General features: G+C 47.8%; 1 protein-coding gene across 1 annotated transcript; it reads left to right on the top strand.

Moving 5' to 3' along the window:
* The first annotated feature begins 17,204 nt into the window (after window positions 1-17,204).
* On the top strand, window positions 17,205-23,295 carry TLR4 (toll like receptor 4). Its single transcript, XM_048325905.1, has 3 exons — window positions 17,205-17,409; window positions 18,215-18,381; window positions 19,652-23,295. Exons 1-3 carry the CDS (start codon window positions 17,305-17,307, stop codon window positions 21,909-21,911), a joined length of 2,532 nt encoding a protein of 843 aa, XP_048181862.1. The 5' UTR covers window positions 17,205-17,304; the 3' UTR covers window positions 21,912-23,295.
* The last annotated feature ends 3,937 nt before the right edge of the window (window positions 23,296-27,232 follow it).

Genomic DNA, 27,232 nt, shown 5'->3' with positions numbered 1-27,232 from the left:
CAGGGGATCCCAGGGTCATGCAGCATCTCAGCTCAAGCTACCAGGAGATACCTGGCAGAGCCCTCAAGCTCTCTCTGCTCTGGTGATTTGGTTTATCCCTCCTGTGCAAATATGAAAAACGAAAGCTCCCGCTTGTACAGGAAGGGCTTGACCTGCTTTCCAGAGGGGTTAATGGAATTAGGAGCACTCCCCAGAACAGGGAGCTGGTACTGGTGGCAAAGTGACCCTTCCCTGCTGGTGTGGGTCTGCTCCAGGGCAAAGCAGGTTTCCCCCAGCCCCTGTGCAAATCCTCAGCCACAGAAGGAGGTTTCCATTGTGCTTTGGCACAGGGATAAGATGAAATCAAAGGACAGCACTTCTGGGTCAGGCAGCTCTTTTCCCTGTTAACTCTGGGCCTCTGTCTTCTGCTTCTGGTGTTTAAAGAGAAGTTTGCTCCACGGATCCTGCCTAATGTCTCTTCCGAAGTTCTGAATGGAAAACATCCGGCTTATCTTAATCAAAGCTGGGTTTTCTCTGCCTCTGGGCCAAAACATTGCAACAGGCTATCCTAGTGGGAGTAGTGGATGCTGATCAGTGGAGCTGCCTGCTGCCTTTTTAGGCATGGGCAGAACCTGAAAACCCACCTCATCCCACCTGTGCCACCAGCTGCAGGGTTTTGGGGTATGGAAGGGGAGATTAGACAGCAGCAATCCAGCAGCTCTGAGCTGCGGCGCAGGGAGCTGGAGAGGCTTCGCTTTCCGTCTATTAAAATAGATCCCACTGCCAGCAAAAAAACCTGGGAAGTGTGACTCAAAGTGGGGGAAGGAAAAGGGATAGGGCTGATCAGAAGCTACACACCCACATCAGGACAGCATCTCAGCAGAACCAGTTGCATCCCACCGTTATCAGCGTGGTTGAACACGTGCTGGAGCAGAGAAGGGACTGAGGGAAGAGTTGCCTGTGGGAAGTTTTTGGCTCACAGTGAAGGCACATGGGGGGGTGTCCGTGGGATGGGCAGTGCCAGAGTCCTCTCCAGCACAGGCCTTTTCCAGAAAGCTTTAACAAAGAGCATGAGCTTAGAGAGATTCTCTCTTGCTACCCAAAATCAGCCCTGGACACTGCTCTGAGGGCGTCCCTCTGCCCTTGACTCCTTGCCAGCCATGCCTGGCTGGAAACCTTCCTCCAGATGGAGCAGGCTAGGAAAGGTGTGGAAGTGCAAAGAGGAAGGAAATTAGGATGTAGGAGCACCCCTAACTGTATGTTTTTACTGTCATTTAAACTGCTATAAAATGAATAAAATATTGAGTAAAAAATGAGTAAAGTATTGTGATTGCCCTCTAATAACTTTCTTCATCCGCTTATGCTGGAATACATTTACTCTGAGTCAAAACTCATCAGGAGCTGGTTGGGGCAGATCCTTTAGTTTATTATTTGATTGCAAAGAACCTACTTTCTCCCAAATATCTTTTTTTTTTTCATTAAAAAGTGATAACAGGAGGTGGTCAGCCATAGCCACGTGTTGCAGTGAAGGCAGAGCTGTGGTAAGAGAGGGAAACGGGAATATTTTGGGTGCTGAGGTGGGGGCATCACCAAAGCTAATTATAACACTTTCAGCCTAAATAGTTTGGCTCCATGTTAGTTGGATTAAAAAGGTCAAATTTTCTCTGAAGGACTTTGACAGAGGAAGGGTTTTGGCTTTAGGGGAACATTGTCCCTGCCAGCCCACTTCACCCTGGGTGTGTGGTGTGGAGCCATTTGCCCCTCTGCCTGCTCCTTCCCAGAAAACCTGGCTGGGGATGATGCAGCAGAGCCAGGAAAAGCAGCTTCTCATTAAAACAACCCCCTCAGCCACTCGCTGTGGTGGGCCAGTGTCATCAGCTCCTGGGATTTCATCCCCCGGGATGAAAAGCAGTGTGCCGTGAATGGTTGGGGTTTTCTTGCATTAGCTCTTTTTTTACTTGCAGAATTTTCTAGGGCTTGGTTAGGCTCCAGAGCTTGCTTGCATCCTTGCTGCCTGTCTGATGTTCAGGGGGAAGGTGGGCTGGAGCTGCAGGAGGGCAGGAGGGATTGACAAAGCTCTGGGCTGGAAAGCTGGCATCAGAGCAGTTGGAGAAAACAGGAGAATGGAAGGAGGCTTTCACCTGGAATTGTGCCTTGGATGAGACTTGGGGAATGGGAAGAGGCAACAGGCCAAGCCATGGGACCCCAATATAAAAAAGACATTAAGCCATGGGAGAGTGTCCAAAAGAGGAACACGAGGATGAGGAAGGGTCTGGAGGGGAAGCCATATGAGGAGTGACTGATTTGACTTGGTCTGTTCAGCCTGGAGAAGTGGAGACCGAGGGGAGAACTCATTATGGCTTTCAACATCCTCAGGAGGGGCAGTGGAGAGGCAGGCACTGATCTCTTCCTTTATGTAATCAGTGACAGGACTCAGGGAACAGCTGGACCTGTGCCAGCATTGTTTAGGTTGGAAATCAGGAAAAAGTTTTTCCCCCAGAGGGTGCTGGGCACTGCCCAGGCTCCCCAGGGAATGGGCACGGCCCCGAGGCTGCCAGAGCTCCAGGAGCGTTTGGACAGCGCTGCCAGGGATGCCCAGGGTGGGGCTGTTGGGGGGTCTGTGCAGGGATAGGAGCTGCACTGGATGATCCTGGTGGGTCCTTCCCAGCTCAGAACATTCTGTGATTCTGTTTCTGTGATCCTATGATTCCATGATTCTGTGATTCTGTGTCAGGACTGGGGACCTGCCATGGCTGGAGCAGCTTTTATTAAGCAGCAAGAAGGGCCTGCTAGGAAACGCCCAGGATAAGGAATATTCCAGGTGAAACAGAGGGCCAACCCCCCCATTTTCCACCCCATGGCTCTTTTGCTGAGGCACCCTTATGGATTCCTCTCCGAGATCTCCACAGCCTTTAACAGCCCTGTCGGGAATGGGGCTGAAGGACACTGATGGCTGAAACATTCGGTCCCGCAGAGCTGCTCTGCCCCCTGCACCCGTGGCAGCGGCGGCCGCAGCATTCCCACTGCTGGCTGCTCAGCGCCGGAGCAGGGACACGCAGCGCCGGGGAGGTTTTGCTGTCCTCGGCCGGCCGTGCAGGCTGTGGCAGCAGCGTCTGTGCAATGTGCGCCTACAGCACACGATGGCACTGCAGGAGCGCGCAAAGCTCCGCTCCTCTCGGCCCCTCCATCCCCTCCGCGCCGCCCGAGCTGCTGCAGGCGCCGCTTTCCGGGGACAACGCGTGCAGGGAGATTGGGGGGATGCCGCACCCAGAACTTCTGCTGTTCCCAAGTAGGGTAAAGCTTTCTGGGACCCCCCCATCTCCTCGGGACCAGAGGAGACACAGAGCTGCAGCGTGGCCCGAGCGTGTCACCGGGCTGGCAGCTTCCACAATGCGCAGTGGCTGCTTCCCCACAGCGCGACACCCCTGAGACCTCTCCCTGCTGCCCCAAAGGGACCGGCTGTTCCCAGCCAGGCAGCAGCGAGGGGCAGCCCAGGGCTAATTGGGGCGGCAGCGTGTCCCGAATTCCTCCAGCACTGAGGGAAGTTGCCCTGGGCTGGCTCAGCCCTCGTGGCTGCCAAATCTCTGCTTTCACCTCCTGAGCTCCCCCGGGCACGGAGAACGCGCGCTGGTCGGAATGAAGCCCCGGTGCAGGTCTTGCATGATAATATCCTGCTCAGCTGGCAGCTTCGGAAAAGAGACAGAGAGGAATTCGTTACTTTGCTTGCTCCTGAAGGTGCAGATCCTCCAGCCAAAAACCAGGGAGCACCGTAGGGATGAAGAGAAAAGCTGCAACACCATTTCCATATAGAACAGGCTTTTTCCTGAAATAATCCCTGCAGGGAAGAAACTCTGTTAAAATATCTGGAAGTGACAATCCTGGTATTTATCTGTTCTTATCTACAAAGATTTTGAGATACATAAACGCAGCAAGTTCTGCCCAAATTATTGTCCGATCAAAACCAGTGTGATCCCCTTCATAGAGATTGTCTGGAATTATCTGGTGGGCACAAGGTGGACGGCTCTGCTTTTTATCCTCCTTGTCCCCACAGGAAAAAGTTCTCACTAGGACTTTTCCATAAGCAAGAAGAATTACATCCAGGAGAAAACACACTCAGAAGCAGGAGAGGAGGGGGGGAAACCCTATTCCAAGTGAGGAAGACAGAGGGGAGTTGATTCCTGCAGCTCTTGTCCCTCTCTCTGGATGGAGCACTCTTTACTTGATACCTCCCTGTTGTAAATGCAGCTGATTGATTTTCTTTCTGTTTCTTCTTTTGCACTTGTTTATTTTAATAAAGATAGATTTATCTTATTTGGAAGCCTGAAGCAAAATGTTCCCGCATCTCCACCCACCCTTCTGGCACTAAGCGCTGATGGTTATTTCAGTGGTTATAATTTGATTTCTGCCTCTCCTGCTGGGCTGATGTGAGAGAAACAATATTTAGGGAAGCTGATTTTTAATTTTATTTTTTTTCTGGAGTAAGGGAGACAGAGGCTGGGAGTGGTATGGGAAGAGGGAAAGAGAATCAGCAAAAGGCACTCGCATTTTCTAGGCATTTTATCTCCAAGTTTGCAGTCTCTGATGGACAAAAAGGACAGGGCAGCTCAACTCATCCAGTGCTCTCTGAAGAACGGAGAGTGATGTGTCTTTTGGGGTGGTTTTGTGTTATTCTTGGTCTATTGCAGGGACTCGTAGCTGCTCTTTGCCAATGATTCCAGGTTTGTAGCCTGAGCTATGAAAATGTCCATTTTGCAAGCAGGGAAACTGGGGCACAGAGGAGTAAATCAGTAGTAAAGCAGCACTAAAGCAGTCCTTTTTCCTTCAGATCATCTGTCACCAAGAACAATGTCAGAATCAGGACTGATTTCCAAATCCAGGATGTCGTCAACACACACAAAAAACCCACTTCAGCACTGCCATCTCTCAATTAAAGTCAGACAAAATGAGAATTTCACCACTACTTAGCAGCCAGGCCTTGAGCAGGAGATTTTCCAAATAGTTCAGTTACTCCCCAGCTCTTGGTGTTTCTTAGAGAAAAGATCCTCTATTTTGCTAAGACGATATTTTTTTTGGCAGAGAAAAAAATCTGACCCTACATTTCAAGACACAAAATTAAAATTTGTCTATCTTTTTTTTCCCCTGCTTTTTAAAGGATCAGCCTCCCTCTTTTTCCTTTTGTATATAATTTTTCTGGCTTCCAGAAAAAGGGCTAGAGAGTGCCTCTGTGCATAGCTGAAGATAATAACTTAGCTAAGTATTTTTTTTCTCTTTTAAAGTATATATCAAGATTGCCTGCTGCACAGTTTACATTTCCTGCTGTGGAGACAAATACTTTAATTAAAATGGGAGGGAAAAAACCATGCAGAAAAAGAAAAGGCCTCTGTGAAAAGAATCTTAAGAGGCCTGAAATGGGTAAAGGAAGCCCTTTGGCAGCCAGGCTGCATTTTGCATATACGCAAATATAAATATTTGGGACTATTTTGCTCAAGGCAAGGAGGGAGGTGTTGGTGAAAGCCAGGCTTTGAGAAAGACCTTTTTGAGAAAAGGTCTCAAACTGCTTGACCTCCACCTCCTCCAGCCCCTGCTCCAGTCCTGGTGCAGGACAGATGGAATGGTTTTAGATGATCATGTCTCGAGAATAAAAAGAAAACAGTATTTTTCTAAGTGCTTTGGCCTTTTCTCTTTCCTTCACCTACATGCAAAGCATTAAATGAATTCCTCGTGGTTGCTGTATTTGATTATGGGACTCCTTGTAGCTGCTCTCCCTCCCTGGGCTCCAGCTTGTCCCGAGGGCAAGCCCAGCAGCAGCAAACAGCCAGAAACTCCTCAGTGTGCCAGGCTGGTCCTAACTCCAGGGACAGATGAGAGGCATCGGAAGCTGCAAGTACAAAATTACTGCTCAGACCTGGAGTTCTTCTCCCAATGTGGAGTTAGAGGCTGAAAGCATCACATTTGGGTTTTTACTGCAAATTTTGGGAATGCAGGAAGAAAGGGAAGCCCTGTTTATAAGGGAGAGTGCAATGTAAGTCTGCAAGCCTTGTCTGGAGGAAAAATGCCAAGAGAACTATTTCCTTGCATTTTTGAGCAGAAGGAGCAGCCTATGAAGGGCACCTCCTCACTCCCCTCCCATGCCTGCAGCAGGTCTGCAGCCAGCAGAGATCAGCTTGTTCTCTCCAAGGTATTTCTGGGAAACACTCCCAATATCTTTCCCCTAAAGCACACCCATCCATCCAGGAAAACACCCTGCCTTCCCAAAGCACAGCAGGCTCTCAGGGCTTCCCGTTTAAAGCCAACCGCTGGGGGATCACCGGAGCTCCTTGGCATGACCAGGGGGAGCAGCAGCTGCCAGCCCTGTGTTCCAGACGGGGGTAGTGAGCAGTAGGATTTGCTTGGATGGATTAGTCAGACTTCCAAAGATCTTTTTCCAGGCCAGGGTATAGGTGCATTGAGAGCATCATAGTGTGCTTCCCCCTGCTAAGCTGGGATTTGTATCGAGCTCATTGAGGATAATTAGATGATCACCATCAGATGGGGAAGCTGAGCTCTCACTTTTTGCACCCTCTCTCTAAGAGAGCAGAATATTGCTCCTGCTTTTCGCCAGCCTGAACCAGCCATTGTCTCTTTGAGCTGTGATGCTGTCCCTGTATAATTAAGGCTGTCAGTCAAACTCAGACACCTAAACACTATAAACCATGGCTTAGCAGGGCTGATCACAGGACTTTAGTGCTTGGCAGTCAAAGCAGCAATTGCAGGCTCCTTTCTTGTGTTAGTGGGACAAATTGTGGGGCTGTGAGGGGGAAAGATCCCTGGGAAGCAGTTATGTGCCTCCAGGGCTTCCTGGATGGCCAGGACCGAGGGCCCTGTGCAGGTGGTGGAATGAGCTGCACTGATCCTGAGCATCATTTCTGGTCCAGAGCCTGATTCTTGGGCTCAGGGTATTGGTGGGATCTGCCTGGCAGGGAGTTTGGGTGCTTATTTACTGTCTCGATGGGCCAGAGCACCTAGGAAAACAGGGAGAGAAAAGTTTGACCCACCCAGCTCCTCTGCTCCTTGCATAGTTTTACATGGCTGGAGGGCTGGGTAGGGCAGCCAGAGGAGCAGCAGGATGAAGCAGAGTCTGTGCCACGAAGATGCCTCAGCTGGACTGCAGCAGATTCCCTCGTGCTGATGGTCACTTCCAGAGTGCCTGGTGGCCATCCCACAGCCTGGTCACTGCCTGGCTCTATCTGGAGCAACAAATGGGGCTTACCTGAGGCCAAGGATTTTCTAAAACTCAAGCTGTTCAAGGTCCTGAACAGCTTGACATAACTTTGGCAGTAGCTCTCCATCTGTTTCCACCTAAACTCCTCTGTGCAGGAGCTCTTTATGTGCTTGGGAAGGGGCTGGCTGTTCATGGCACTGAAGTGTCCAGGAGCTGGGAGACAGGACAACATGGTCAGGAGCTCAGCACCCTGCACTTCTAGACCTCTTTAAGAGATCTCCTGAACTGTCACTGATTCTCAGGCCATGGTCTGAAAGCCTTTAGGAAGGGCTAGCATGAAATGAACTTGGTTTCTTTCACAGGAAGCATCCTTTGTGTGGAGAGAGGCCTTTCTTGGAAGGTTTGTTACCCATGCCATGGGGAATTTTGTTGGATGAATCAGTGTCTCAGTGGCTGCTGATGGGTGGCAGCCTGGGACTTGTGTGCAGATAAACAGGGAAGGAAATAGGGTTAAATTCAGTCAGGTGTTGCCCGATGACATCTGGATAGCATTCCAAGTGAGCCAACAGGCCAGCAGAACGTGGGATGCAGACAGTGAGGGAAATGTCCCCTGAAGGACAATCAGAAGATGTACTGTTGAACTGATCAGTGAAGCTTTGTCATGGCTGTCATGAGCTCTGTCATGAAATGAATGAATAAATGAAATTAGAAATGGAATCCAGCCCCTCTCTCCTCTTGTGGACAAACAATGGGACGATGAGTAAGTGTTCCCCAAACGTGCACAGATAGAGGAATGATCAGATATCAAACACTGCTTAATGTTTGGAGACCTGCTCCTACCAGGAAAGAAGGACTTTTCTCCCCTCTCACAGCACTGCAGTGTTATTCCAGGCTGCCCCACCACCATTCTGCAGTCAAATCCCTTCTCAGAGTCACATTTCTGTCTGTGGTTCCAGACCTCAGCTAACCTGGTTCTCTGCCGACGAGCAGCTGTGCTGTATGAGCCCTCTCGCACGTGCTCCTGAGCCTTCCCTGTCTGAAGACCATTGCTGGTAATTAGTTTGTGTAAAATGAGAGGAGTTTTGTTTGGCATTCCTTAAAACACTCTCTTCTCAACAGCTCTCTGGCCTGGGGCTGCCTGTTACACCCACTGCTTCTGGAGCACAGCTTTCCCCATCACTGCATGATGGAGGATTATTTCATTAATGGATATAATGATACTTTGTCTTTGGTGCCAATGATCTTTGTGGCAGTGCTGTGCAATCTTTAATTAACTTTGAGCCTGCCAGGCACTACGAGGATGTTGATAACCTGCAACAAGTGCAGCAGAAGCTTGAAGGCCTGGCGTGGTAAATAACCTTGTCCAAGGTCACACAGTGACTCTTGGCTGGGTTGAGGTTTGATACCAAGTCCCCTAGTGAAGCAATGCTGGGAAAAAAGTACATTTCCCTGCTAAAAAGTGCAAAGTGGGGTAATCCAGGGGAGACATGTGAAGTGCTTGGGGGACCAGGGAGCGTGGTCAGGAGCGCGTGGTGGCTGCACTGCTCAGTCCCACGGCTGTCAGGGCAGTGTTTGAGTTTGCATTTGGCTGTGTTGGCTTTGCGTGAGCAAGAGCCGGTTATGCAGCACACAGGGTAGGGACAGGCATTTAATGTGTGGATTAAAAGTGAGGTGTCACACGAAGGCTGCCAGCAGGGAATGCACACACAGAAAAGAGAGAGATGCAGAGACCTTGTATAAGCCCTGTCGTGGATGTGGATTTATTAAAAACTCTGCTGATTTCTTACAGGATTTGTTAAAAGATGTGGTGATTTCTTCCATTCAAAGCTTTTTGATTCCCCTGGAGCTCTATGTTTTACCAGCCCAGAGGCTCTGTTCATGAGCCATCATCTTCTGACAACCTTTCTGTAAGATGCTCCTTGTTTGAGTTTTGGAGGTGCTGTCCATGCACCTGTCCTGTTTTATTTACATATTTTTTTCATGTATTGAGTGTGGAAGAAGCTGCTGGTCCCAGCTGCAAGGGTGTTGCTGGTGTCAGTATTGTAAAAACTTGAGTTTGAAATCCTTAACAGATGCTTGCTCTTTCCCCTTCCCAGAGATCTGCCACCACAGGAGTCATTGCTTTGGACTTAAACCCTCCATATGTGCCCAGAGGTCAATGCTGAAGCTTTGGTTACCCTGGAAACCAGGACAAAACTGTGCCAAGCCATTACTGCAATATGGGTCACTTGTGGGGAAAAAAAGAGACAGAAAATGCCTCCCCTTCCAACTACAGTGTTTTCCATAGGGGAACCTACAGGTCTGAGCAGGTCACAGTTTGTCCTGTCTCGTGTGGGGTGGGAGATGAAGCTCTGAGATTCAGAGCACTTTGTTGGCCCCTGGTTTCCAGTGCTGACTGCAGAGGTGGAGGGTGGGATGTTGCACAGTCCTTGGACAATCCCCTCCTGTTTTGTAAGCAGCCACCCTGTGCTCATCAGTTCTTTGGGAAAAGCACCAAAATGAGATGCTAATTCCATTCTTAGTCCCTGAGAAAGGGACGGGGTGTGGGTGTCATACCTGCCATGGGATTTCAGATTGTTTCCTAAACAAATTGGAGTGAGGGAAAGTCATACTCATCCCTTTGGAAACAGGCCAGGTTGAACACTCAGAGATATCAGTGATTTGCTCATTGTTGGGAAACATGACTGCCTGCAGGAGGCAAGAAATGTTCTTTTATTGTTCTGTTTGAGACCAAATGCACTTCTGGTTTCAAGGAGTTGACACTGTCTTGTGGGAGGGGGATTTCGAGTGAGGAGAGGTGGAAATTACCTTCGTGTCTCCTCTGAAGTCTTCCCATGGCTTCATGACCCTTCTTTTTTTATTATTATCGTTTTCCTTGGCATGCTGTCAGAGCATTCCATGTCTCTTCCAGCTTGTTTTAAGCATGGAGCCACCCTGCCAAGTCTTTGTGTGCTGAAGATCTTCCACATGTAAGAAGCCACCTTAAACCACCGCTTATATGTGCTGGCTCCTGTCCACATTCCACCTCTGGAGCCACATCATCTCATCCTCATCTGCTTTCTTCTAGGATGCAGCTGTGTTATATTTCCCTTTCTTTACTTCCCTTGTTGCTGCTGCTGCTGCTTTATTCCTGGCCTATCACCTTCATGGGTTCACCTCTCCAAAATGCTGCCTCTACCAGCAGAAAGGACCCACGGTGATGGATGCACAAGCTGCTGTACAACCACATTGCTGCAGCCTCTGAGCAGGGTGTTCATCGGGAAGAAGCCTCCTTCTGCACAGCTATTAGAAGGCAAACCCTAAAAGTGGGGTTGGTTTGGCTGAGATGAGGCTGCACCTCCGACAGCAGCTTCATTTGGGGTGTCAAACATCAGTACAGCACCCATATAGCTGCTGCGTCCATGGGAGGTGAAACTTCTGCTTTTCCTCACATTTCCTCCCTCCCTTCCCTTCACTGTGGTCAGGCTGTCAGGGCACTTCCTGTCCCCTTTGTGTCACTCCTTTTCCTGGGTAACTTCCCTTCTGGTATCTCAGCCCTGACAGCTTTCTGTAAGACCCTGTCTCATGATGTGCAAAGTTAATGCCCTTCCCCACTGCTTGTGACTGCTCGGTTCCTCCTCTGTTGGATACTAAGTGGTTTTTTTCCTGGTTGATGCAGGCAACTCAAGGCCAAAGAAATGCTTAAAAAAATCCTCCCCAAAATATGCAAACTGAACAGAACTGGGAGAAAAGGGGTGTTTGAATAAATCCCTCTTTATCAGGAACACTGCTTCAGGTTTTACTCTGTGCACAAGTAAGTCTTTGCTCTCCAAAAAGCACGCAATAGCCACGTGGGTTTTGTAGATTCCAATACACAGCACTCCACATGCAGGCAAACCTGCATCTGGGTCTGGCTCTCCCACTCTTTTGGAATTTATTGCTTTGCAAGTAATGGAAGTGGGCTCTCAGTAGTGTGGACAATTATTACTCTGTGTCGTTCTCCTGGCAAATGCCATAAAAGTATTAATTATTAAAACTTAAGACTTAAAGTCTGAGAGCTGATGTCTAAAGCATGCCATGAACTAACCCCAGGAGGGGTTTGCATTTCCTCTCTGGGTAATGTGTACACAAGAACTTTGCCATGGCTTGCAGGAGCTGGCTCTGCACTTTCTGCTGCAGCCGTTGCGACATTTTCCTGTCATGTGGTGTCAAGCCATGGCAGTGAAACCACAAACATGAGGCTCAGGAATCTTGGCACTAGTCAGTGCCTGTGGCAGTGCTCTCAGTGTTCACAGAAAGCAGGTCTGCTACACAGCTTTTTGCTCTTACATTATGGTTTTCCCTCAAAACAGGGATCTGTAATTTCTCCAGGCCACCATTAGAGCTGCCCCTTGTTTCAAACTTTCCCAGAGTGTCACAGCAGTGCTGTAAGGGCTCGATATTTAACCGTGCTTCAGCTGTGGCACTGAGTGCCCAAGTCAACCTTCTTTGTGTCCAGTTTAAAAATCTGAGCTCTACAGTGCTCCATGCCCTACTCACCTTTTGTGTTTGCAGGAACTCGTGCCTTCTGATCAACAACTCAGTATGATTACGCAGAAGCATCTTAGTGTTTAAAATACCCCTGTGTTCACACAGCTCACAACTTTGACATCATACCTTACTTATACATTCTACCTACTTACCTTTTGCTACTTATACATATACACATCACTCTACTTATACATCTTCTTACTCATACTTTTTACAATTTCTACATAGCCCAGTACTTATGCACTTTACTTACCCATTTTACCTATTTTTACAGGCTACTCTACTTATACATTTTACAACATATCCATAATACAGTCCATATACATTTTGCAGCTGCTGTGTATGAGATCTCACATTGCTTGATTGGTTTCTCTATTTTGTCCATGAGCTCCACACACACTTTTCTGATAACATGATTGGTTTTAATCCAGTGCAGCACAGTCCTTTTTATCTATTCCTTGTTGTCTTGGTATTTAGTTTTTCAGCTTCTTCTTTCCCAGTTTAGCACAGTTTACCTTTCAGTCCTTGATGAATTCCTGAGGGCTCTAACAGGTGGGGCTCCCAATCCAGGCAAGCAGAGTCGAAATGATGACAGCAACAAAACCCATCCAGTGATCAGCAGCCAAATTAGTCCAGGAAACCCAAACAACAAGACAGCAAAGGCCAGGGAAGCAGATATAAGCCTGTCCCACCTCTCACTTCTCTCCTCCAGCTTTCAGACTGGAGCTTAAAAGCCCTCTTGGGGCTGATGTGCTGCAGCTGAAGGTGGAAAGGCCAGGTGAAGCCGGTGAGGGTAATTCCAGCCTGGTGCCACTCTGAGGGCTCTGGTAAAAATAACTAAAGATGGTTTGGCTGGGGCACATTATCAAGGTTCAAATACTTCACAACACATATTTGATAGTCTGAATAAATCCTTGCTCTACAGCAGACTCATTATTAGGAGAAATGGGGGAGAGGAGGTAGAATAAGTGGGATAAGTCAAAGCCACAGTAATGCAAAACATATGTAAATCAGGCTATGAGACACCATAATAAGGATGCAATGGAGGGGGAAAGAAAAAGAAAATAAGTCCTATTGTTGTTTCAGTAGAAAAGCCAGCATCAGTCTGAGGTGGCCAATCTACCTTTCTCAGGGCTGTGGAAGGAATTTATACTCCCTCTAAACACAGAGTGCTCCGTGCCAAGGCACTGGGGACGCCCTCACATCCATGGTGACAGTGAATCCCTGGCTCTGGCCAGCCCAGGGGTGACCATGGTTCATCCCAGGCAGAAGGACAAGGTGCTGCTGGGCTGTTTGCTGCCAGCCTGCCTCTCTCCAGGGGTCCAGGGAGCTCCACTGTCACTCACTGCCTGCCCAGGAATGCTTGGCAGGCGAGGCTGGCTGCCTCCACCATCTGTGTGAAATCCTTCCAGCCGTTTAGATTAAACATTGACTTCAGTAAAATGTAGGGCTCCTAATGACCTGACATAGTCCATATGGAGTAGCTGCCACAGATAGTGACTATCCTGACACTGATTAATCACTTCTTCTAGGAGTGTATTTGTCCCTGGTTACTTGACACAGTTCTTCCCTAATAGCTTTGGAATAGTTCTGGGGTGTACATATGACATTGGCTTTGGGGAATAGCCCATCTGATGGCACTCATTGCCTACTCCAATGCAGGCTTGGCTGATTTTCCTCAAACTAACTTGAACTCTGGCTTTCAGGTTGTTTTTTGCTGTCCCCTGCATACACCAGTCTCAGTCCTTCTCTGTAATGGGAAACACCCTCAGCTGTGCTTAACTCTGCTAGGTGCCACCATTGGCAATGGGCTGGGCTTGGTCTGGGCTGTGCAGCATGAAGAGACTGTGATTCCACCTCCATGCCCTTCCTTGACACTTAGAGGCATGACAAGAAACCTGCATTACAGATGCTCCTTGCTCTGGAACTGCAGCTGGAGTCAATCACTGCTCAGAGAGAAGTGATGCTGGGTCTGGTCTTCTTTGGGTCTGATACACCAAACTGAATGTGGAGTGTCTCAGTCTGAGTGTTGTTCTCTTCTTCAAAGCCAGGAGATCCAGATGCAGAGGCAGGGGGTCTAGGCTGATCTTCCATCAAGTGTGAGTTGTGGTTCCCCCATCCCTGGAAGTGTCCAAGGCCAGGTTGGATGGAGCTCTGAGCAAGGCACGGGTTGGAACAAGATGAACTTTAAGGTCCCTTCCAATCCAAACCAGTCTGTGATTCCCTTATTAGACTCCCTTCACGTGGGGAAGCATCACAAGTGAGAGTTACAGGCATGAAGGCTCTCTAGGACCTGTTCTGATGCAATCAGTGTCTCAGCTCCCTCCCCAGCCTTGGGCAGGCTCTGTGTGCTCCAGCACTGGCTCTGTCCTGTGGCTGCCAGGTCAGGCAGGGGTTACTGTGCAAGGCAGTGACTCACCATTTCCAGGAAGCAATGTATTTGTGGAATGTGCAGCAGAAAGATCTTAAAGATGTTTTCAGATTATTCTTTCCCCCATTTTCCCTCGTAATTTATGTAAATTGTTTTTCCCAGCAGAATGGCTGGGAAAATTCAACTTGCTGTTAAATTTGTGCCACATTTCCTGTCACTCTTCCTTTCCACTCAGACAGCCCTTCAGACCTGGCCAGGTGACCGACCTGCTGACTATAAGGATTGGTGATGTGTCAGGTGAACCCCAAGGTCTGGTAACTGCCGGCACCCCCTGAGCCTGGATCCCTTGGGTGCAGTGGCTGATTTCAGCCTAATTCACCACAGGTGACTGCAAAGTTGACACTGTGATAGGAAGGGACATGTGGCCAGTGCTGCAGCCCATCTGAGAGCAATGCTGGGTCACCTGGTGTATCCTGAGCTTCTCAAGGACTTTTGGAACCTCTTGTGGTGCTGCCCATCTTCAGCTCCACAAGTGCTGTGCTGTGAAAGTGCCAGCACCTCAGGAATGCTCCCCCCTCTGATCCATGAATCTGTCTCATCTGATCCATAGCTCATAACCAAATAGTTGCTATAGATGGTCCTTTCACTTAAAATAAGGCCTGGTTTGTTTAATCTTGAAATAGTTTGTGTCATGTTCCTTAGCCTCTATTTGCAGACAGACTTGGGCAACTGCTTGAGATGACTCCTAGGAAAATAGAGCCTCTCTCCAGGGTAAGAGCTCTGTTGATCTACATGTGGTACTGGGCTAACTGTGACCTTGAAACCACTCTAGGTACAGATAACCCTGTTTTTATGGCTCTCACTACTTGTCCAGGAATTTAGCTAACTTTGCTTTTTGGCTGGAGTTCACAATTCATTTTCTTTTAAAATAAGCAAGGAGAAGATGTTTTGTCAGTCCAGCTACATTGTGGCTGTCTTATGCTCTGTAATACCTTGCTTGAGACCACAAAGGCTGCATATGCACTGTCTGCATTGTGTTACTTACATTAGAATAATGTTCAGGAGGACAAAGATTGCTCAGGCACGTGGTTTTGGAAACATATTCTCTGTAAAACCTCCTTGCTAAGAGATCTTTAATGATCCCACTGGTAAATGGCCAGAGTAGTGAATCATGTTTGATTTTAGATGTTATTCTTGTCACTTTAAGGGATTCCAAATAATTCTTTTGGTTTTTGTGAGCAATTACACAGACGTTATGGCTTTCTCTGCATTGTTGTGTGCCAGCTGAGTAATATGAAGTTAACCAGCACTGACTTTCTAAACCGGTGGCCGGGTTTGATCTGCTAACTTGCATGTTTTCTGCTAGTGCCCCATGCCTTGCAGTGTCTGTAGGATTTGTCCTTGAACAAATGGCGATGGGTGTTGTGAAACTGTCCCTTGTGACAGCAGCAGCGCCTTCTCTGAACGCCCTTCAAGCTGCACTTCCCACTTGACCTCTGAGCGTGGCTGTGGGAGGGACTTTGTGATGCTCCCAAACTCTTTAGCATCTTCAGTAAGTCTCCATTGAAATGGTAATTTCTAGAGCATACTTCAGGCTCATCTCAGCTTTAGATAAAAATTAAATGTGGATTGCCTCATTCCGCATATTGAATACTAAGGGATGCACTCGTTTGTTCTCTCTGCAGACACACGATGCTCTGCCAATTTCCTTAATCCAGGCACAGAAGCAGTCAGCAATTGTTTCCATTCGCTTTTGATTCCATCTATAAAAGGAAATACCTGCAATCACCAGAGGCTTTTCAGAGCAGGGATTTTGTAGAACTTGTCCAATTTCAACAAACTTTTTGTCTGCTGGCTTAATGGGCACTATCTGCCTGCACATCAGGGTGTCGGTTTTAGCTCCCATTGTGCTGCCATGTGTTTTTTATTGCAGAGATCATCAGTTATTTTAGGATTTCCCCATCTATCTCTGGCTCTCTACTAACCTGTCGAAAAAGTCTAACCCTCACCTCTGAAATATTTTAAACTTTTCTTTATAAGCGGATTGCTCACTGGACTGGTACTGCAGCTTATATTTAATATTAATTTTCACAGACTGTCATGAGTCGTCACACTTTATTCCATCTTCTAGACCAATACTCCACCCTTTTCTCATATTTTTGCCACTTCTCTGTCTATGTGGTGTTGATAATACCCAGCAACTCTATGTAACATTTCTTAGTTATCTCCAGGAAGACAGGAGGAGATACATGAATGCATGACCATTTATCAGAGTGAATGAAGGCAGGGAGCTTTATTAGAAGGCTCACAGCTGACTTAAATTAATATTGCCCACTGTGAGGTTTTACAGAGCTTTTTCCTGAAACAATAGTCTGCGCTGGGAATTCAGCATTGAGCTGTTCTCTAGCCAGGCATCAAACAGAGATTCAGGCATGACCAGGGCAGGGAGCAGCTCTGAGCCCAGCTTAGGGTGTTTGTGCCTCTCATTTTTGCTGCTCCCAGCAACTTCTCCCACAGGAAGAGTGGGGAGGGGTGGAATTTCTGTGACCACAACTCTGATCATTCTGTGAATCTCCTTGTCCTGGAGATTCCTGCAGTAATATTCCTGCAATAATATTCCTGCAATAATTGCAATAAAGGTCCAACCAGATGGATAAAATCTGGATGTTTGTTCACAAGAGCTCGGCCAGAGATAAACCTGTGCTTACCTGGCTTAAGAAAACCTCTTCCACAGCTGAGCACTTCTCCAGTACTTGCCAGGGTGAAGCTGGGAGCGTGGCAGGAGTGCAAAGGCAGAGAGTCACCTCTCTAACCAGTGCACTTGAATTATGGCATGGGGAGCATGAAACTGGGCTCAGAATTGCGCAAAATTTTCTATTTTTTGGGGTGTTTTTGCCAATTTGACCTGAGCTAATCAGAGGCAATCAAGTCAAGTGACATTGATGAAACCCATATTCTTCTTTACTTTCTAGCCCAAACTATATGTCACTACTTCTTTTTTTTTTCCTTGCTTTTTTTTTTTAACATTTTTTAAAAAACAATTTCAAGAAGAGCAGTTCACCCAGAGCGTGTGTGGAAACAAGACAGTGACCAAGTTTCACTTCCCTTCTCATTCTCTGCAACTCTCAGAGATGTGTGGTGAGAAGCAGGAGTGGTGAAACACAACCCCTGGCACTGCAGGAGGTTCCTCTCTCCAGGCTTCTCTCTCTATGCTCCTTTCTCCTGCACTCCTGGCCTCCTGAAGATGCCCAGGAGAGGAGCCCTTCCTCTGGAGATACTCCTGGTGCTGCTGCAGCTGGTGTTTGTCCCTTCCCCACTGGCAGGCTGCCTCCTCAATCCCTGTTTGGAGGTATGTGAGCTCCAAGTGAGCACAAAATCCTTCTGTTTCTCTGGTGCAAGTTTTCCCTTTGCTTGGGAGATTTGTGCTTCAAGCCTCATAGTTGTCTTAGGAAAGCCCAGCTTTTCTTTCAAGGTTGTTATCAAGGAGATTGAAGTATTTGAAGTAAATTCTGGTCTCGAAAACACCTGAGAACCAGAACCAGCATCAAGAACCTTTTCTTCTCGTTGGCTTTCTGTACCTCTGAGGGTGTTGCAGTGCAGTTACTGTAATAGATTATATTTCCCTTGGAAGGGATCCAAACCTTATCTCATTTCTACAAAATACAGATTTTCTCCTGATTTCTGCACTAGTGATTTCACCAAGAACCTGACACTGACCGACTGCCTTTTGCAAAGTTTTGCTGACAATTATTTGCTTGCAGAGTAACTTTGGTTCGACCTGCCTGGTTACGTGCAGGGGAAGAGGGCTGAGAGCTGGTGCTGGACATGCAGTGTGTCCATGAGTGCTTGTCCTGCTGGCTCTCTCAGAGGTTGCTGCTGGTTCATCTGTAGCCTCAAGGAACACTGCCCTGTAGTTTTGTCCCAGCTTCAATCAGCAAGAAATGCAGCTCTTGCTGGGGAGTAGGACTGGTTCTATTAGAAATGGAAAAATGCTTAGGATATGTAAGATTATTTCCTAAAACTCAGGGTAGCTCCTTTAGAAATGAACTGCAAGGGGGGGGGGGTCATTCTGCTCCTGCTTTCCTCGCAGTGACATTTTCTGGCACTTCATGAAAAGCAGATGTTGACCATGATTGGGTCTGCCTCTGTTACAGATCACCCCTAACACAACTTTCAGATGCACCGGACTGAACATCTCTGGAGTTCCTGATGGAGTCCCAAACACCACCCAGAACCTGGACCTCAGTTTCAGCAATCTGAAATCACTGGGCTCAAATTATTTTGCATCAGTCCCTGAGCTGCAGCTTCTGGATCTTTCAAGGTAATAGGATCTATTATGTGGATACTGGTTAATTTTTCTTTCACCAGCTGGGCTGCAATGGTGGCTTATTTTGGGGTCTATTGGTCTTGGCTGTTTATTTTTTTTTCTTTTCTCTTGTGCCTGTGTCCCTGTGTCTGTCATTTTGCACATCCCCGTGGTGCAGTGATGTGCAGCTTTTAGTCCAGTCACTGAGTGCACACTCTCCACTCAGAGCTGAGTCTGTCAGTCTGATCTTGTAGGCTGGGATGTGAGAATGAGGAGGAAGATGTTTTACTTGTCTCTGAGCAAGAAAAATGTCAGACTTTTCACTGTTACAAAAACTCTGAAGTGGAACATCTTGGATGAGCTGTTTTTCTAATCACAGTTAAAAAAAAATAACATGAAGGTACATTGATTTTCTAAAAGGCTGTCTTAAAATATCAACATATTCTCTTCTCCCTTCTCCTCATATATCTGGGGGAGGAGATGGGGGAGGCCTATTAGCAAATTTGAATTGATGTATAATTTCCATTGACTTCAGACAACAGTTTCTCTGGGTAAATTGTTTCACTGAGAAATGTCACTCAGTCCCATCACAGCTCTAGCTCCAAAGTGGCAGAGCACGTTTGCTGTGAGACACACTGGCTGGATTATTAAACTAATTCTGCTGGGATTCACTGCAGAATGGATTTGGGTCTCAAATTCTGGATCTTCCCACATGAAACAAACCTTAGGGGGCCACCCTCATTTTCCTCTCTTACTTTTCTCCTTCAGAGCCAGCACAGCCTGGGGTCTGCTCCCTCTGAGCCATCACCAGATATCAACTGCTGACAGAGTTGTGAGCTCTGCCACAGCTGCACCGCTCTGGTGCCAGTGGGGCTGCCCAGATGTGGCTGAGGTGGAAGTCTGAGGGCTGTGGGGATGCAAGATGTGAGGGAATGCTGGATCTGGTTGGTTCTTCCATCAGTGATGGTCATCACAATGTCACTTTGGCCTAAACTGAAAGCTAGGCTTCTTCTTTCCTGCTGCCTGCATGAATTTGTGATCTTCACCAGGTATCCAGGTCTCTTGCTTTGAATTTTAGATTAGAGAGGGAGGAGAGGAGGAGGTGAGAGGAGGTCTCCTGCTGTAGGAGCCTTCCCTTTGCACATCCAGGGACGCTGGCTCTGCCCAGCGCAGCAAAGTCAAACCAGCTCCCAGCATGAGGCTGAGCCTGAGGATGTCACACCAGCACTCAGTGAAGGCAAGGACAGTGTTTCATGCACTTGTATTTTCTTTTCATGCCCAACAGGTGCCACCTCCATACAATAGAAGATAACTCCTTTGTGGATCTCCAGAGACTTTCCACCTTGATTTTAACTGCCAATTCCCTCCAGTACCTGGGGAAAGCAGCTTTCTATGGCTTAACGTCGCTGAAGAAACTGGTTCTGGTGGAAACCAACAGAACCTCTCTGTCTGAGCTGCCCATTGGCCACTTGCATACCCTGCAGGAGTTGAATTTAGGCCACAACAGCATTACTTCATTGAAGCTTCCCGAGTATTTCGCCAACATGACCTCCCTCAGGCACCTGAGCTTCTTCTCTAACAAGATCACATCTATCTCCAGAGGAGACCTTGATGCCCTGAGGGAAAGGAACAGGCTCAACCTCACGCTGGTGCTTTCCTTGAACAATATAAAATTTATAGAGCTGAGGGCCTTTGCAGGGATTCACCTCGCTGAGCTGGCTCTCCGGTCTGCTTTTGAGAACTTCAGTGTGATGCAAGCTTCTCTGCAAGGTCTGGCTGGTTTGCAGGTCAGCAGACTCATAGTTGGGGAATTCAGCGACAGTGAGAGACTGCAAGACTTTGAGAGAGGGCTCTTGAGTGGACTGTGCCAGGTACAGATGGAAGAGTTTGTCTTAATCTGCTTCAAGGGTTTTGAGTATAACACAGACACTCTCTTTAACTGCATAGGCAATGTCTCCACTATTCGCTTGGTGAACCTCAGACTTGAGGAGATATCAGAGGTTCCTGTGTGGTCTAAAGTGAAACACCTGGAATGCAAGAAATGCCATTTTGAGGACGTACCTGCTGTGAAGCTGTCGCTTTTCAAGGAACTGAGAGTGCTTCGTATTACCAAGAACAAAAGACTCAGGATCTTCAAGCAGAAATTTAACAGTCTCAGTAACCTGGAGGTCATAGATTTGAGTGAGAATAGCCTCACCTTTAGTGGATGCTGTTCCCCTCAGTTTGAAAATTGTCCAAATTTGAAACACTTGAACTTAAGCTTCAATTCCAATATCAAACTGACTGGAGATTTCACTAATGTGAAGAATTTGTTATATTTAGACCTTCAGCACACAACTTTATTTGGTCCTGGCTCCTACCCTGTCTTTCTATCCCTTCAGAGACTGATTTACCTTGATATTTCCCATACCAAAATTGAAGTTAAATCCCAGTGTACATTTTGTGGCTTGAACTCTTTGCAAGTGCTCAAGATGGCAGGGAACTCCTTTGAGGACAATAAGCTGTCAAACAACTTCAAAAACCTAAGTCACCTCCACACCTTGGATATTTCAAGCTGCAAATTAGTACATGTGGATCGAAGTACTTTTGATGCCCTCTCTGAGCTAAAAGAGCTAAACATCAGCAACAATAAGCTCCTGACCTTTGATGCTGGAGTCTACCAGCCGCTCCAAGCCCTCCGAGTCCTGGATTTCAGCAGAAACCAACTGACTGTTCTGTTGTCCTCAGCCCGGGAAGTCCTGCCTGACAGCCTGGTCCTGTTGGATATCTCTCAAAACCTGTTTGACTGCTCCTGTGTGTACCTGGACTTTCTGATATGGATCAGGGAAAAGCAGGAGCTGCTGCAGAATAAGGAGCTGATGCTGTGCCACATGCCCTCGTACGTGACGAACGTGAGCCTGCCAAGCTTTGATCTGTCCTCCTGCCACATCCATGCAGGCAAAGTTGTCTCCTCAGTGGTTGTGTTGCTCTGTATAGTGGTGCTCCTCTTCATGATTTACAAGTACTACTTCCAGCTCTACTACTTCGTGGTGCTGCTCAGTGGGTGCAAACACTCCGCAGAAAGAGGTGACACCTACGATGCCTTTGTCATCCACTCCAGCAAAGACGAGGAATGGGTGATAAAGGAGCTGGTGGAACCCTTGGAAGGAGGAACACCTCCCTTCCACCTGTGTCTGTACCACAGGGACTTCCTTCCAGGGGTGCCCATTGTCACCAATATCATCCAGGAGGGTTTTCTAAGTAGCAGGAATGTCATCGCAGTCATCTCCACTGACTTCCTGGAGAGCAAGTGGTGCAGCTTTGAGTTTGACATTGCCCAGTCCTGGCAGCTGGTGGAGGGAAAGACTGGGATCATCATGATTGTGCTGGAAGATGTGAATAAGGCCCTGCTGAGGCAGAGATTGGGGCTGTCCCGGTACCTGAAGAGGAACACCTACCTGGAGTGGAAAGACAAGGAAATAAACAAGCACATCTTCTGGAGGCAGCTGACAGGAGTCCTGATGGAAGGCAAAAGTTGGAATCAGGAGGAGGTAAAACTCATGTGAAAAGAAAGAGTGGTTCCTCCTCCCCTGTCTGCCATCCTGATGGCTGGTGCTCAGAAGCTGGGTCTTCTCTTGCTGTTCAGAGTCAGAGGGAGTGGATGGAGGCACTGCCAAAGCACTACAGGAATTCCTGCCTTGCTGATCACCTTTTCTCAAGGGAATTTGCAAATTCAGGAGTGACAAGAGCCAGAAGAGCTGCCTGAGCTCCGTGTTTGCCCATGGCTGTCACCCGCAGGTAGCCCAGCAATACCTCAGGTCTGGTGGGTCAGGGAACAGACCAATGCCCTTACTGTCATCTGGCTGCTTCTGAAAGTGGATTTGGGTCCTGAGACCATTCACGCAGAGGAAGTTCACAGTCTGTTTCTTTGAGTGGCGCCCAGAATCTCAAAGGCAGAGTAAAGACACGGGATTCTTGGCTCTAAAAATGGTGTGAAACAGAAAGCAGACTTTGGATTCCAAAAGTCTTGTGTCTGCTTCCGTGAGCACCATGACTCAGGGGACAGACCCTCCAGAGAGCAATGGGGCATCTTTGTTCCAACTGCTTCTCCTCACCCAGTGTTTGTGGATGTACTCTGGGACTGACTTAAGTGAGCAAAATTGAGCCTGAACAAAGTGTTTTGATGTTTACAGCCATCCAGTTCTAGATTAAGCTTTTTCACTCTCTGGACCAGCCTTAATTCACTGTTGGAAGGTGCTGCAGGAGCCTTCAGGGTTTGAAATGGAGTTCAGATCTGCCTGTCTGCTCAGCCTTCCCCAGGGGTCAGCTGCCACCTGGAGCAGGACTGCATGGGGGGTTTTGTTTTTGTTTCACTGAGAATGTGCCTGACATTCTGCAGGGAGAAGAGATAGAGGGGAAAAGTCTGGATTAGCTAAACTAAATGTATCCCAGCACAATCCTGAATCAAGGGAAGGAAGGTCTAAATGCCATGGAATCATATCACAGAGCACTCCATCGATGTGTGGGATATTGGATGGGGCAGGAGTATTGCTCTCTGTTTATCAAAGGCTTTGGTTGGGATTAATCACTGAATTACTCTGGTTTTAAACTTGCAAATCCTTCTATAATCAATGAGGATCTGCGGAGGCAAAACAGAAGCAACTGAGTGGTGAATCAGATCTGATATTTATCCAGAAGGAAGGCCTGATCCAGCTCACTTTTCTAAGCACCAGACAGGGACATTTCTATGGAGCAGGATCAGGGATCAGCATCACACATTATTGCATAGAGGGGGAGAGCCAGTTCCAGGCCTTGTGCTGGCAAAAGTTGAATCACAGCTCCCTCCCTATGTGCTGTGTCAGACAACACTACCAAAAACCCCCACAGCCCTCCCTAAGCTTTTTTGTGACCCAGGAGATGAAGCTTTAATAAAACTAAGCTTGATGCTGCGTTCCCTTGCCCAGAGAGTTTGTTCTGCATCTGCTAAATACTATTCCAGCAATTCCCAAAATTAAGTTCTTACCTCTGCTGGGATTGATGGGTCCTGCAGACCTTCCACCTCACCCTTCCACCCACAGCTCCCACCTCCTCCAGCGACAGAGGCTGCTGGAGATGGTGGGGGACAGTAAACCAGGGCACAGCTCAAGGCTCCCTGGACTGAGGACAAAGGAGGGCACAGAGGACAAAGCAAACATTAGCTGGAATTTCAGCAGCTCCAAGTTAAATGGGGAAACAAAAGAGGAAAAATTAAATAGAGTGGGAGTTCCTGCTCCTGAATTGAGCAGCACAGAAGCTGCATTTCTCCTTCACTCTTTCTCTCTGTGGCTCCTCTGCAAACAATTCAGTGGATGTGTATTTCTGGCACAAAGCACAGAGTCCTATGATTCTTGATTGTAATTATAACAATGAGTTTCAGAAAGCCTGCAAGTGGTTCTGGGCATCTATAAAAGGGATTTAGGACAGTATTGTTTAAAAAGTTAGTGTTTTTTTGAATATCAAAGCAGCTTTAGGAGAGCTGGAGTGATGCTGAGACGAGGCTCCCACCAGTACAATTTAAAAAGAAACTGGTCACTTGTTTTTCTCTTCTTATTCAGAGTCTCTACAGCAGAGATGGATACATGAGTAGCCCCTTGCTTCCTTATTGTCCAAGAAAAAGCCACAAAAACCATCATAACTTCAGATGACCCTCTGTGGTCTCTTCCAGCCTGACCCACTCTGTGATTCTGTGACCTGCCCAGGCAGTGCCTGTCTGCCCTACACTGAGGTTTATGAGTCCAAGATGGACAAGACTGTGTGAACAATTGTATTTTCACTATTTACCTAGCAGAGAAACAGTAGATTTTTTTTGGAAGACTCAAAACAGCTTTCCCCAATACTATAAATGGGGGGATATTGTGGTTCCCACAGAAACACACGTACTCATTTGCCTTCATTGTAGGAAGCAAATGTCCAAAGGAAAACTCAACGTTCTCATGTTTCCAAAGCTGTTGGCATGCTTTGTTTGAAAGTGCCCACTCTGCAGCAAGTGGCTTTGATAGGATTTACTCATTGGGTGAAAAAATGAGCAGCCAAGCAAACAGCCGTGCAGGTCTCATGTAAATACCTGAGCAAATTCCAGTTATTAAAGCATCTCTTTTGCCCAGGTCATAAAAAGAGATGGAGACAAAGCTCCAAAGGGCTGTTGCATCCACGCGATTCCATTTGCAATGGGGGTGTGCCCTGATTTCACTCTGAGCTTCATTTGCCCCATGCAAAATGCCAGGACAGATGCAGCTCTGGACTTCCTTGCCTTGTGGAGGGTGCTGTCCCAGGGGCAGGACATCCTGACGTGCTGGCACTGTCACCAAGCTGTGCTTTGCAGCCAGCAAGGGCTCTGAGCAGAGCGTGCCCTCATTAGTGGGACTGCATTTGTGCTCCCCACACTGCGGCAGCTGTAAAAGCTGGAAACCAGAGCCATGTGCAGTCCTTCCCACCTGGATCTGGCTGGCTGCAGGAGCAGCACTGCAGGAATGCTCCCCAGGCCCCCCTGAGCAGGAGCACAGACTTCCAGTGTCACTTAAAAACCCACCAGAACAAGGAAAAGCAGCTGGCTTCCCCGGACCAACTGATACTTGACAGGAACAGGTTGAAACTTCTCAGGGAGAGCACTTGTCCTTTGGGAAATGCTGTTTTGTAGGTGGTTTATGGAATTTAATGAGGTAGCATGGTGAATCTATGGAATGGGAATTGTCACAGCAGAGTGTCTGGTTTAGTGTTGCATGGGGCTGTAATTTTAGAACAGATATTTTTTCATGGAAACAGTGATTTTTAAAAATCCTTTGGAGGGGCTGAAGAAGGAATTTCTAATAAAAGTTAAATTGGTCCACAATGTCATTTAAAAAAAATGTCTGTTTAGGCTAATGCTGTTGTTTTTCAGAGTACATTTTCATTTTAAAATTTGTTTCTATTTATACAATCTGACTAGCTTCCCAAAACAACACCAAAATGTGAAAATGTTTCCCACACACCCAAATTTAAACCTCTGGATTTCATTTCGTGGGAAAAATAATTTTTTTTTTTTTTTTTGTTAACATGCTGAAAAGTATGTTTGGCAAAATGGAAATTCCTCTTCCAAGACAGCTCTTACCATGACCCTCTCAGAGTCAAACCTTCACCTGCCTGTGTCCCATGTGTGGTTCAGGCAGCAAAAACCACTGACAAACCCCTGGAATGAATTTCACTAAGTGCCTTTTGCAAAACATCTTGAGTAGGTGCAGTGGATCGATAGGAACTGCCTGAGCCTGAGAGCAGCGGTGAACAGGGGAGGAAAGAAGCAATTCCTTAATAAGTTGTTCTTTGCCGTCGCCAGCTCAGGCTGGGAATTGGGACAAATGACAGCAAAGCACGATTTGCAGAGAGGAGCCCGTCTGCCAGGAGCCCTCACCTTCCTCAGCCTCAAGGTCACCCAGAGGGCACCGTCAATAATGCACCAGCCTGGACCTCGCTGTGCTGCTCTGAACACACAGAGAAACATTGAGGAACTGAGGACAGCTCTGTTAAAACACTTGAAAAGCAAGAAAAAGGAAGAAAATGAACAGGGAAGATAGTCGTGCAGGATCTCGGGGTGGGAAAGTGGCCACAGTTCAGCTGGGTGGATCCCAGATGCTGGAGGTGGCTGGGTCCCAGGGTTTCCAGCTCTAACCAGAGCACCTACAAGGCTGAAGGTTCATGGTGAGTCTGTAAGTGCCACTTTTTTGCACAATGATAATAAGAGGGACGGAGATGAGCATCGTGTGGGTACCAGCCATGTTTTGAAGGTGGCAGGATGGAGACTGGCAGTCCTTGGGGTCCAGCTGGCACAGGTGACTGGGATGAAAGAACTTCAGCACCGCTGGAGGGCAAAGGCAGCCCAGCCCAGACCTGCCTTTGTGCCTGCCAGGCTACCCAATACACAGAGGGAGTGACCTGTGGTCACACACCTTGACCATGTCTACAAATCAAACAGCAGGGAGAGGATATTCAAACCCCACACTTCCAAGATCCTCCCACCAGAGCTGTTCAAAATACATTTATTATGGGTGATGAGGATGAGGAGATCCTCAGCTGAGGCAAAGGGTCACCCCGGAGGACTGGGGCCCACAGCCCTCCAGCCAGGGGATTTCCAAGGATAACAACTGCAGCCTCCCCTGCCGGCAGCTCCTTCCTCCCTTATCGCCACATCTTGAGTACTACCACGCAAATAACAATAGAGTATTGTTAGGCAAAAGAGATTTAATTGCAGCCTACACTCCCGGAGAGGGTAAGATCGGCTTTTCTCCAGATCTAATCTTCAGTCTTCATCTTTTCTACTCCCCCCTCATCACTTCTCTCTCCCCGAAGTTTCTCTTTTCTGTCTTTCCCAGCCAGCAGCAAGTGACCAACGTAAAACGTAAGAAAGAGGGAGGGGTGTCCTTGTCACTTCTTCTTTTTCTACATTTTTGAATAGCCTTTAAATCCTTTGGAGTGTTGTGTCCCACAAGAAAGGATTAGCAGTAATTCCCCTGCCATCTCTTGCTTCCGACGTTCTGACAATTCATTCTCCTGAGATCCCCTAAACTCACCGCTGAATACATTAACCAGAGGACACGGAGCGGGCTTTGGGAGAGTGATGTCCCATGTCCTCCCTCCCTGCAGCCTGCTGGTCCAGCTGAACACATCCACCCATCCACCACGGGCTCCTGGAGCAGCACTTCTACTCCTGAGCGACCCCAAACAACCCCAAACTTGCCCGATGTGGGATGCTCTGGGTGGTTCAGCTCCCCCGCTGCGAGATACACAAGGCAACACCTGGAACTCCCCCTCCTTTCCATGTCTCACGGTGGATCTGGTGGGAGCCTGTGCCCCCTCCCCTGCTCCCACGCTGCAATCC

The sequence above is a fragment of the Corvus hawaiiensis genome, chromosome 21, assembly GCF_020740725.1.
Source record: "Corvus hawaiiensis isolate bCorHaw1 chromosome 21, bCorHaw1.pri.cur, whole genome shotgun sequence".
NCBI lineage: Eukaryota > Metazoa > Chordata > Aves > Passeriformes > Corvidae > Corvus > Corvus hawaiiensis.
This window is presented reverse-complemented; position numbering and strand designations above follow the sequence as displayed.